At 40.4% G+C, this 12,786-nt stretch overlaps 1 protein-coding gene across 4 annotated transcripts in view; it reads right to left on the minus strand.

Moving 5' to 3' along the window:
* The window catches only part of ITGB4 (integrin subunit beta 4), a 1,147,860-nt gene that overhangs the window by 33,666 nt on the left and 1,101,408 nt on the right, over positions 1–12,786 (minus strand). For all 4 annotated transcript variants that reach the window (XM_044084971.1, XM_044084972.1, XM_044084974.1 and 1 more), the window contains one exon: positions 10,819–10,938. In XM_044084971.1, coding sequence (XP_043940906.1) covers positions 10,819–10,938 — 120 coding nt within the window. The remainder of the gene's footprint in view (positions 1–10,818; positions 10,939–12,786) is intronic.

The raw sequence follows: 12,786 nt of genomic DNA on the forward strand, positions 1-12,786 counted from the left end.
TATGTATGTTATTCTTGGTAGGTAGTGAGGAAGTAGGGATCAAGAAGGAAAAATAAGTTGTAGGGAAGTAGGGTATTTAGTGGTGGAGTCTGAAAGCCGATAGAGAGTAGGTAGGAAATAAGTACTTTCTATGAAGGAACAGAGTTAGGTTGTCCCAGTACCTTCTCCGGAATGAAAGGAATAGAGGGGTTTAAAAGGCAAGAGTGTAAGGATCTAGTTAAAATAGGAAGAAGTAAGGGTTTATTTGGGAAAAGTAGAAGATACAATGTAGAATAGATAGGTGCTGTTAGGGGGAGGTGTGACTATGAATGAATATAGTTCAAAGCAGTATTGGCGGGAGAAAGGCAGTTGGAAATGGTGCTAAAAGATTAAATGGAAGTTGGGAATTAGTTAAAAAGAAATAGGAGTGTTTGTACAATAGTAGTAAGTTTATTTGGGGAGGATTAAGAATAAAAGTCAAAACTGTGTTGTTTAAGTGGGAAATATAGCAGTAAAGTAAGAGGGGGTGGGAATTAAGGATAGGGTTGGGGAGCAAAGTGAAGCCGAGCAGGCTTCCACCCTTAGGTCAAATTATAACAGAGAGTAATCAGTTTATAGCCAGCACAAAGCAGTCAGAGAGGTACAAAGTAGAACAGGTTTTCTTTCATTTCCTGAATGCAGAAACCATGCAGCTAGGGAGATCAAGTAACTGGCACATACAGTGTAAATCTATTGGCCAAGAGAAAGGATGGGTCTATATTAGAAGACCGAATGTTTAGGTGATCGAATACCTAAACATCGATCTTCTAATATCGAACTGCACATTGTCAAACGTCCCAGGGAAACACGTCCCTCGGCCACAACACAAAAAACATTACTTTACATCTAAATTAAGTGGGGGGCTTTGCCCCCACACCCCTCGACATGGGGGGCTGTGCCCCCCACCCCCTAACTAAATATACCAACTCCGAGATTGCTCAACAGTAAGGAAATAGCAAACTCTGGCGAACGGCCAAGGGAAATCTTTCCCTGCATTAAATCGGACGTTCACCGTTTTTTACTTTCGATATTAGAAGATCAATGTTTAGGTGTTTGATCACCTAAACATTCGGTCTTCTAATATAGACCCAGAAAGGACAGTGGACAACTTAGTAAGTGATCTTTAGAGTGCAATGAATATTCTTCTGGAGGGAGATATTAAAGCCAGTCTGAATATCAAGATTCTTCAAGTTAAATTTACTTACCTTGTACAATGACAAAAATCTCAGTGAAAACATTTGGGAATTAGGCTTTGTAGCAGAACTCCTGCAGTAACTGGGGTCAGATGTAGTGATCACAGGCTATTGTACAATTGCAAAAATCTCATTGAAAACATTTGGGAGTTGGGCTTTGTGGCAGACCTCCTGCAATGATGGGGCCAGATGTAGTGACCAGAAGCTATTCTACAATGACAAAAATCTCAGTGAAAATATTTGGGAGTTGAGTCTTGTGTCAGAGCTGCTACAGTTTCGGTGTTAGATGTAGTGATCACAGGTTATTGTATAATGAAAACAGTCTCAGTGAAAAGGTTTGGGAGACGGACCTTGTGGCAGAACTCTTGCAGTATTAGGGTCGGATGTAGTGACCATAGGGCCAGCACTATGAAGGAAAATGTTGACTGATCTAATAAACTTTGTTAGTGTATCAGGGGAATGCAGATGCTTCCATTGCCAAACTCATAAAATTCCAGCTTACTCTGTTGAATTCTAACTCTGCATTAAGACCCACCAACAAGAGGGGGTATTTTTTTTACATTCTGCTTTCCTCTGGATCATGATTGTTCTATTAATGTTGTCACGTTTGCCTCCCCACCACAAAACCACATTGATCCATATCTATCAATTTTTGCAACACCTTTGCTATTCTTTTAGCCATTATAGACATAAATATTTTATACTCATGGTTTAAAATTGAAATAACCTATAATGAAGTTAGGTCTTTACTGACTTTAGGTGTTACAGCTACCACATCTTTTTTCCAGGATGTTGGTGCATCCCCTCCTTTTAAAATACTGTTAAACAAAAACAAAAGGTTTAAACAAAACCTTCCAGACCTTTATCACTTTCTTCCCTCCTAGCATCTAGACTTCCGCAGGACTGCCATCTATTTCTGGAGTCTTTCCTGCAGATTGATTATACATCACAGTTTTTATCTCATCTCCTGTTGTCTTAACTGTTAATTGTTGAGCCTTATCTACCTCTAACCTTGGCATACTTAAGTCTTACACAAATATTTCCATTTGTGCTCTTTCTTGATTTCCACATTTCTCTGCTTTATACAACTTTTCATAAAATATCTGAAATATTTCTAATACCTCCACAGGGTCTCTGGTTATTTTTCTTGTTCTAGGCTCCATATGTTTGGTAACACCCCTTTCTACTTTCTGTTGCCTAAGTCATTGTTCTAATAGTTTTTGTGATCTGCAGTTATCATCAAAAACACTGGCTTAACAGCAATCTTTCTAAACTCATGCATATTATCCAGATATTCCCTTATTTTCTCTTTAGCACTGTACATTTACAGCTTTTCTTGTTCTGTGAGATTCCTCATATTCTGTAATACTTCAGCCTTTGTCAGCTCCTCTAAATAATTCTTGAGGCCTTTCATGGTAGCCCCCCAGCCCAGATCTGAGTCATCTGTGTGCATATGTTGAGCTGGTGTGGAGGGCAATAGGGGTAAGCCTGGATTCAATTGTATCTGGTGAACCCACCACTGTAGTTCTGTTTTTAGGCAGGGTAAGAAGGGTATTTGGAAGTCTAGAGGGTGGCTGTGTTGGGACCACACATTCTTTAGATACCACTGTAGCTTCCTCGTGTGCATCCTGGCTAGTGGAAACATGGAAATAGTGGCTGCCATAAGGCCAGGACATCGCATGAATTGTCTGGCTGACAGTTGGTTGACCTGGAGAAGGTCCTGGAAGTGGTTGATGAGGAAGGAAGGCCTTCATCAGGTCTACCTAAATCCTGCATCCTAGGAAGACTATGTCCTGGTCTGGGGAAAGGGATGATTTGGCGAGGTTGAGTGCAAACCCCAACCCTTGTAGCAGGGACATGGGGAACTGCAGATGGTTTTTGAGGGTGTCTTTATTTTCTGCAAAAATAAGAATATCATCCAGGTAGGGGTAGATTTGAATGCCTTTGGTCCTGCAGTAGGCTATTGCGGGAGGAAGGCATTTGGTGAAGACCCTTGGTGCAGTGGATAAACCAAAGGGCAAGGCAGTAAATTGAAAATGAGAACAGGGCCCAGCAAAACATAAGTACTTCCTGTTGTTTAGATGTATGGGGATGTGGAGATAAGCTTCCTTCAGGTCCAAAGTGGCCATGAACGTTTTGGGTGGCAATAGTGGAGGTAGGATTTGGAGGGATAGCAGTCTGAAGGAAGGGACTTTCAGGAAGAGGTTTAGAAAAGATAAATCCAGTATTGGCTTCCATGGGCCATCCTTTTTTGGTACTAGGAATAGCCTGGAGCAGAAACCTTTTCCTTCTTGGCCTGGTGAGACAGGTTCTATGGTTCTTTAAGCCAATAGGTCCCGGATAATGGGAGGAATTAGGTGAAGTTGGTTCTTGGGTGGGAAGGGGATGCCCTGTGGTGTGGGCCTCTCCTGCCAAGATAGGAAATATCCTTTTTCCACTATTGCCAGAACCCAGTGGTCTGAGGTGATTTCTTTTCAAAGGGCCAGACAGTGACAAAGGTGGGATGAAAGGGGGAGATGGGTGAGGCAGTCATGCATTGTTGGTATTGTTTCTGTCCTGAAAGGACTGTCTGTGGGTAGGCTGAGATGAGGCAGCCCTAGAAGAGGATTGCCTCCTAGTCCCTTTCCTATGCCTGGAAGATGAAGAGGTGGCAGGGGAGGGGGCTCTTCTGACATATGAAGGCTTAGCAGGGTAATTTCTGTAGAATTTTGGTATTGAAGAGACCAGTAGGTGTTTAACATCTTGGGAGTTCTTTACTTCTCTCTTGTAGGTTATTAAACAGCTCTGCAGACTGTTTACCAAACAGAAGGTTCAGATCTAGTGGGGCATCAAGGATTTTAGATTTAAAGTCTTCAGGCAATGGCTGGAGCCTAAGCCATGAATATCTGCGAATCACAGATGCAAATGCAGCAGATCTGGCAGAGGCCTCTGCTGCATCATAACTGCATCTAATCGAGTGCCTGGCAACCTGGGATGCCAGGGACAGTTTTGATGCTACTTCTGTCTTGTTAGGTGAATAAGGCAAGGAGGACAGTAGAGTTGTAGCATGGGCTACCAAATCCAAGGCATATTTAACCATATGGGTTTGGTAATTAATTGCCCTAGAGGCAAGGGTGGAAGAAGTATAAATTTTCTTGCCCAGCCTGTCCACAATCTTGCTATCCTTGTCTGAAGGTAGAAGTGGCAATGACGGAATGAACCTAGATTGTTTATCTGGAGCCACAGCTATCACAGCAGGGTCCAGCAAGGGGAGTGTACTAGAAATATGTGACCATCAGGCACCTTGTAGAAATGGAGCAGGTGGCTGAGAGTCAGGGTTTTTTGAGACTGATGCAAATGCATCTAGGTATGCAGGGACAACTGGGGGGAAGGCTGACGTGGATGGTGATTCAACCTACAGCAGCTCAAAATATCTTTTTTGAGTTTCTGCCATTTGGGCAGAATCCCATTTAAAGTATTCCCTCATTTTTGTGATGGTTTCCCCAAATGTAATGTCCTCTGGAGGGGAGTCTCCCTTTATGGAATCCTCATCCAGGTAATAGTATTCCAGGGGGGAGGCTATTAGGGATGAGTATGTAATAGATTCATCAGAGGAAGAAGAAAAGGACTCTTCTTCTTTCTGAGAAATGGAAGGAAGGATTGAAGTAACTAAGGCAGGTCTTGGGCTAAGCACTAGAATAGTGGGAGCTGAGAAGGCTGAGGGCCTAAGGGCCATGAAGGCCTGCATCAAAGAGTGTGTAAAAGATTACCAGTCAGGTAGTCCCTCAAGAGAAGTTGATAAATACTTGGTCTTTTGTCTTCTTTTTAAAGGAGAAGATTTGGGAGAGACAGTAGGCCTGGATTCTGGGGCCTGACCTAAGGAAGGAGACTCGGATTCCTGAATTCCAAAAGGGCATCTGGTGGAGCCTGGTTCACCCTCGATTTCGGTAATAACCAACATCTGAGTAACCTCTGCGGATGTGTCGGATGGTAGTTCAGAAGCAGCTTCCTCGAGGGGAGATGCCAAAGTAGGCAGCTCTAGTGGACGTCCCAAAACCCCAGTACTGGCGGTTGATGGGGTGTTCGATGACGGAAGGGCAGAGGTAGTAGGCCATGAAACCTTGGCCTTTTTTATAGGTGGTTTCACCTGGGTGGATAACTCTGGATCCATCCTTAATGTTAACTTTTTAAATCTCTGATTTTCCAAATAGAAATTGAGGGCAGCCAGACAGCTTCTAAGTGTTTTGGGCACGAAAGACTGGCAGATGGCCTGGAAGTATGATCATGTTCCTGGCCCAAACAGAATACACAACGGTCATGGGTGTCCTTATGCGGAATTTGATGTCCGTACCTGCATTTACCCTTCTTAGCAGACATTGGCTAAGAACAAACAACCAAACCAAGGTCAAGCAATTAATAGAAATAAGAATTCCCCAACGGGGTACTTAGCTTTAGGCGTCTTGAAGGAGAAAAGCAATGTGATCGATCTGATGTTTGCGGCAGAATAGTTCTGAGGTCTGTGCATGCAGACATCACATTTAAAGTCCCTGGTTTATGGCCCTACGTGTGACATCCCATGCACCAACAGCAACCAGGTTTAAGCTTTTGTGTAGGAGCCAATGTTTGGGCTGCCTGAGGAGGAGGATCACGCAGTAAGAATACTGCAACATGAGAATAGAAGGACATCTCTGTTTCTTTTAGTTCTACCCTTTTCTTAAACTCCACTTTCATTTTATTCCAACCACTAGCTATAACTTCTATCTTCCCTAATAAATCTTGAATAATTTCCACTACCCATTCCTTAAATTCCTTTCCTTTTAACAGATAGGTGGGGAAGCAACCATGTCTCATTTTTACTTCATTACCTTGCATTACCCTGCATTGTTATTTTGGTTGTTACTAGAGTATGATCTGAAATAGTTAATGGATGCATGTTGAAGTTTCCAATTAAATGCCCATGTTCCTGTGAAATAACACTTCTGTCTAGTCTAGCCCAGTTATTCTGCCTTGAGGAATAAAATGTAAATTTTCTCTGAGTTCCTACTACTGAATTCATGTACTCCATATCAAATATTTTCATAAATTGCTTCAGAAATCTATCCTGTTTTTTTACATCTTCTCTTTTAGGTCTCTCACACATATCCTCACTGTTGCAAATTAAGTTCCAGTCCCCACCTAGAAGTAATATTCCATGCTGAAAGCTGATTATTTCTCCAAAAAATGTCTTAAGCTCCATAATAACAGTTCTAGGTTAAATATAAATACATGCCAGCTCAATCATCCTCCCTTGCCAGTAGCCCCTAACTACCACAAATCTACCATTATTAATAATTTTCCTCTTCTACAACTATTGGAGCTCCTGTAGCAATTAGTATAAGTATTGCCTGTGATGTCCCTATGCTGGGCCAGTAATCAAGGAGCCTGAATTCTCACTACTGACACTGGAGAGGGATGTGCACTTTGAATACAAATGGATATATATTTCCAGATGCAGACCTCTCTGCATCAAGCACAATCTCTCTTAAGAGCACATAGGACACACACTTAGCCCGGGGTCTGGGTGTCTCTATCTGCTTCTCTCCAGGTCCCCAATAAGGCTCCCCCCACTGACACTGTGAAACCCAGTGCTTCATGTCCCTACCCCAAGTAGCTGACACACACACTCTTTGAGATTTCATTTTCACATACTCATACACCTAGGAAAGGTTGGCAGAGATTACCCGCTTTACCAGCTTTGCCCAGACTATAAGTTAGATTCACTGCCACAGGTCAGTTACTACAAGGCTCTTAAAAGGACATCTAATTATGCTGATTGAAGTTAATATTAATACAAATGGTAATGTTAACCAAGCAGCAAAGCTTTCAGGAGTGGCCAGATTTATCTACAAATAAATATGTGCAAATACTCTAAAAGCTTAAATATTTCCTAAATATGACTAGTCACAATGAAAAGTTTAAATATATTTAATAATAAATAATAAAAGAACAGAAAAATACTGTGCATGTATATATATATATATATATATATATATATATATATATATATATATTTTTTTTTTTTTTTTTTTACAGCAAACCAGAGTTCAAATAAAAGGAAATACTGAAAATAACATTGATGGACAGGCTCATACAAATACAGAAAAACAGTGTCTAAACTAAGCTTCACTATATTCCTGACAACTCCCTAATAACTTACTTGACAGAACAAGGCACAATGAAATAAATGAACAGTCTTTCTAGTCAGGTTCCCCAAAACAGAACACTCAATCTTCAAGGATTACTCCCTGTAAAATATAATATCCAAGATGGCTTACAGAATTACCTCATCTGGTCACCTGACTCTTGGTTCTCACAGTATCCTTCTTTGAAGCTGAGACAGGAATTTAGCATAGATGGCTACAATACAAATCTAAATGTTTATGGCAGTGCCTGGGGCTTCCCCTCTTTTTACTGAGTTAATGAACAAAGGCTTCTTCCAGACCCACCATCTCCAGTCCTATTCAGCACTATGGGGTACCATTGTAATGGTTTAATAGCTCATTTACATTTCCCTTATTTTTCTTAAAGTAAGCTAGCTAGTTAACCTCTGCTGTCCCAGTATCCTCTATTAAAGCATATATATTTAAATCAATTACAATAATACATGTGCATTTATTTTCATTCTAGCAGGGTGCACTGTTGATACATTTTAACACAAGCAAACCTCACAAATATATTTTTAGCACAAGCATCTGTACAAATCAGTTTGATATACAAATGACATATAATTATTTACAAAATTCCAGCTAGCTGTGCTGGCCCAAGTCATACATCCACTGCTCTACATCTCCTGGCATGGTTGGCAGTACCTCCTGCATATTTGAACACATCATCCATTATTCACTGGAAGAACTCCCAAAGTTCTAGGAGTGGGAAGGTTCAAAAGCTCTCTGTAATGAGTCTGAGCCTTAGAGAATTCCCTAGACTCCCAAATGAAGGCGTCCATTTATTTATTTATTTACTATTTAGTTTCATAAGATGATACTAGGCCATTGGCTCAGAGGCCCTTATAAGCCCAGCTAAGAATTTTTACCATGTTTCCACAACGTCAGCACCTATTTCCCCTGTCCAGCAGGGACACAGGTGGGATCCCATGGTTCTATTTTCTGTTTCCCATCCAGTTGGCCAGGTTCCTCTTAAAAAGGGCTAGTGAGGTACTCTGCTACTTATTAATCGGGTAGGAGGGTTGGTATTGATACCATTTTTAGCCATGACCCAGGCAAAGAGGCATATATGAAATCGATCAACTTAATCAATAAGCCACAAAAATATAGAGACAAAAGAAATACAGACAGATAAAGTAAAATAGTTTTACAGAATAGTAGGACTTATGCAGTTTTAAAGAATATATAAAAACAGCATTATTGAAAAAAATAAATGATGGCTTTTATAATGCACATGCTATGGACTGTGTCTCCAAAAGATAAATCCTCAGGAGGAAAAGCTGAGGATAGCATGTCATCTGAATTATAATTTTCATAAGTCTGAGAGGAAAGCTATTCCACATAGGCTCATTCTTCCTCAACCTCTGATTATGAGGAATCAGCATCTCCCTGGGGGGAAGTGTCCATTTTTCTTTTCCTAGGTAACATCCCTGGCCCAGGATCCTTTTGCAGGGTAGGTTGCCTGGCCCTCATAAAATCCATGAAGTTCTGGGTCAATGTGTGCAAGTCATGTGAACAGAACTGTGATGACAAGGTAGTGGGCTGACACAGAAAATGCTGGGGTAAGCCTGAAGGCCTGTTGGGTTTGCATGCCAGTTACATGTAGGCAACTACAGCCTCTATCCAGTTCTCAGGGAAATCCACCTTTAAAATAACCAAAGGGGATACTGCCTCACCCGCAAGACTGCCATATGTCAGAAAAGTTGCCGTACACAGAGGTACGGCAATCTCAGAGTTAATATATATCTAAATAGCAAATGTGTGTGTGTGAGTAAAAGTGGCTTACTCAGTGACTTTGATTCAAACAATATTGATCTGGTGCTGGGCTGAGTTGTAGTGGCCTCTGAAGGGGTTGTGCCAGAGGATGCTGGCCTAGTAGGCATTGGACCAGGGGGCTGTAAAGGTTCCTCACCTGCATCACCAACATCATCTTTTTCCAAGGGCCTGAACAAAGAAACATCCTCTGTGACCCTATGTCCTCCTTCATTCACTTGTCTTTATGTTGTTTGGGGATGACAGCCTGGGAACCAGTGGGCACCAAACAAGGCCTGCCTTATGAGATTCCATAGGAAGATGAAGGGACTCAGCCACATGCCTGTTTTTGAATTGAACTTAGACAGAACTGACAGCTAGAAATGTTGTGCTGTGTGCCTAAACAAAAAAGACAATGTGAATGGAAATCTTTGTGGGGACTCTGATTCCCATAAGAAAGGCAATTATTAACTTTCTTGTACATGAAGAAGGAACAGTCACAAAGAACAGAGAAAAAAATGTCCCCAACAGGGTATTTGTCTGAGGCTTCTTAATTCTCGTAATTCAAGCTAACCAACAAACAAACAGATGATGTTAAGAAACATGTTGAGGAGCATTGGACTGCATGGCAAGCATACCTTTCAACCTCTTTTCCCAAGAAATCTCAGCAAAGACTTACCTAATGGGGGGGACAAAGACCCTGAAAATAGGGACAGATTTTAAGTATTGCTCTTATAAACTTAGAAAGTACCTAGAATAACAAAATTTATGTTAAATGCATGTTCTAATGATATGAAGTCTGAAATTCAAATGTATGTCATTATTTAGTGATTTCTTTCCTCACAACATCCCATTGATTTGCCAGAAAACCTCAAATTTTATGAGGAACACACCAAAATTTTAAGGCAAAAATCCGGACATTCTGTGAAAATTTGGATATTTGAGAGGTATAACAGCAAAGATGGTGCCAACTGACACCTTTTTGTACCCTGACATCCAGAAGTTGGTTTGCAGTGGATGTCTACTGGCTGGGGGATGTTGAAAGACTTCAGGCCAGTCATGGGCTTTTGCATGGCAAGAAGACCCAAGAATTAGTACTGCAACATTGACTATGATGCACATGTGAAGATAATGTGGATACCTCTTCCCCTTTATGTTGCATGTTCTACTGTTGTCTATGGAAGAGGATGGCTCCAAGCAGGAGATAGCAAAAAAAGCTTTGGGAGTCAAGCTAGATGGGCTGATGTCATCTTGCAGTGTAATTATGATACATTATGACATACTGCAACAGTCATCTTTAAGATGAACATCACTGATTTTTACTAATCTGCCTCACTCAGACTACTTTTATTCAGAAAAAAAATATGCTTTCAGGAATTATAAGTAGGACAGTAGTTCAATAATAACAAGAGAGAGAAAGCTTCCTGTACTTCTAGGGCCTTAACCACGATGCTTTCACACTCAATTAATTACTATAACCAGCTCTGAAGCTGATCTGCCTTGAAGAAAACAATATGTGCAGTGGTTGTCATTTCTGAATTACTGGAGTTGGCATGTTACCACAGATATTCAACCAATGTTTTACTCTAATTATACTGTTTAAGAACGCATTGCTGAATTAAAAAAAAAAAGTACTGGAGCATAAAGAAATGCCCTAAAAATTTTGCTCATACCAGAAAACATGGGATCTTCAAAGGTTGTATGTGTGACAGTGGTTTTAGTAGTCATTTCTCCTGGGATGTTGAAAACCTCTCTTCTTGTGATTTGTTGGTTGCTGAACTGCGACAAATTACCTGTGGTTGACAGCACAAAGAAACCATTAGCAAACGCATTAAATTAATGGTCTAGCAAAGTAAGAATGATGTACCAGTAACCATTCAATACATTTAGTGGGAACTATTTTGATAATAGACACACAGAAGTTTATCCTGGGTTATATATTCCAAGTTAACAGAGCACAAACAAATATAATCAAATCTATAAGTTATCCAATTAAACCAAGCTTAGTATAACTGTATATAAGGTGATACCCTGCAGTTACCAGTATGTAAAAGCAGCAAGGAAGGCCACTGAGGTCCAGCGAATGAAAAAGTTCAGAAAGAAACAACTTTTGAAGCACAGGTAAGCACTCTAGACAATGAGCTGTTTGAAATTAACAGATGCATATCTGAGGGTTTGATGGTGTTCTGTCAGAGAAAGTAAGGACTGCGTAATACATCTGCCAGCCGATCACCACATTTGTCATGAAAGATATACAATTCCTCTTCACTTTCACCATGTTTCCGACATTCTTATAAGTGAGCTAAATAACAGTGTACACAGTCATCACAACTATCTTTTGTTGTCATAAGAAATAAAAATTTGAAACTTTTGGATTTCTCTTTCCAAACAGCTTCACTACCAGCTCTAGCAACAAAATGAAATAAAACTGCATGTTTGTCTCCCTGGCATCTTGAGATAACAGTGAACATGTCTTACTTCTAAATCTCCAGCTTAAATGACTGGCTCATGTTTGGGAGGACCGATCACTCGTGCAATCTCCTTATTTTGCTCAGTCCAGGCTGTTGTGATGCTAAAGGTGTGTGCTTTTTGGTTATGGCTGACAGCAACAAGCTTGAGGCTAACAATAACTCTGCAAAACTCGACAACCTATTATTGGATTTTTTTCACTTGAAACTGCTTCAAACTCTTCCTGTGTTAATGGAAAGTGGAATTATTACACTCTTCTAATATTGATTTTGCTATAAATGATGACATGAAAAAAAGTACAGTTGTGTGGTATTCAGAGACAATATGTTTCTGAGACCCAGATGGATTGAGAGAGTGTCATAGCAGTACAGCAAATGAACTTCACTCACCTATATGATTTATTTTCCAGGCCTGCTTTTTCCAGACTGACGCCACCACACACACACACACACACACACACACACACACACACACACACACACACACACACACACACACAAATCCCTACTGTACTATTGGATTTCTGGTGTCATTTCACTTGACACATGCTCTCTATAAAACCAACATTATCTCATGACACAGTCAGGGTTTCTAGCAAGAAACTTAAAGGTAACAGTAAACTTCAGAGCATTAACTGGTAACTCTAACAAAACCTAACACAACACATGACAACATACAATAACTATCCTCATCTTACAGTAGCTAGAAGACATCTAAATAAAAATGCATAATGGGATGACGGGAGTGTATCTGTTCTACTGTAAGAAATATCATACTATATGATTGACTGTTAAGGGGAGTTCCTCTCACATGGGTACCATAAGTACTTCATTTATATATTTATGTGTTTGTTTATTTATTTATTTAGGTTTGCTTCTTTGTATGTTGGTTCAACAACGATGTTTTTTGGAATAAACTCGTTTTTAGCGGACGCCCAGGGGAAAAAAATCTCTGCAAGTAAAGAAATAGAACAATGCAGCTATCATACAATTACACGTACCTTCATGATGGCAAGACAGCAAAAGCAGTAGAAGTTATTAACAACAGTGAAAGATTGTCACGCTGCTTAACGTGTCTTATTTATGTTTTGGGAATGTAACAGGACTATGCCATCTGTGTACTGGACAGGTCTGTGTTCACCCATCGAATGGGTAAACATCAAACTGCATATG

The sequence above is a fragment of the Protopterus annectens genome, chromosome 10.part0 (assembly GCF_019279795.1).
Source record: "Protopterus annectens isolate FY-2018-M chromosome 10.part0, PAN1.0, whole genome shotgun sequence".
Lineage (NCBI taxonomy): Eukaryota > Metazoa > Chordata > Ceratodontiformes > Protopteridae > Protopterus > Protopterus annectens.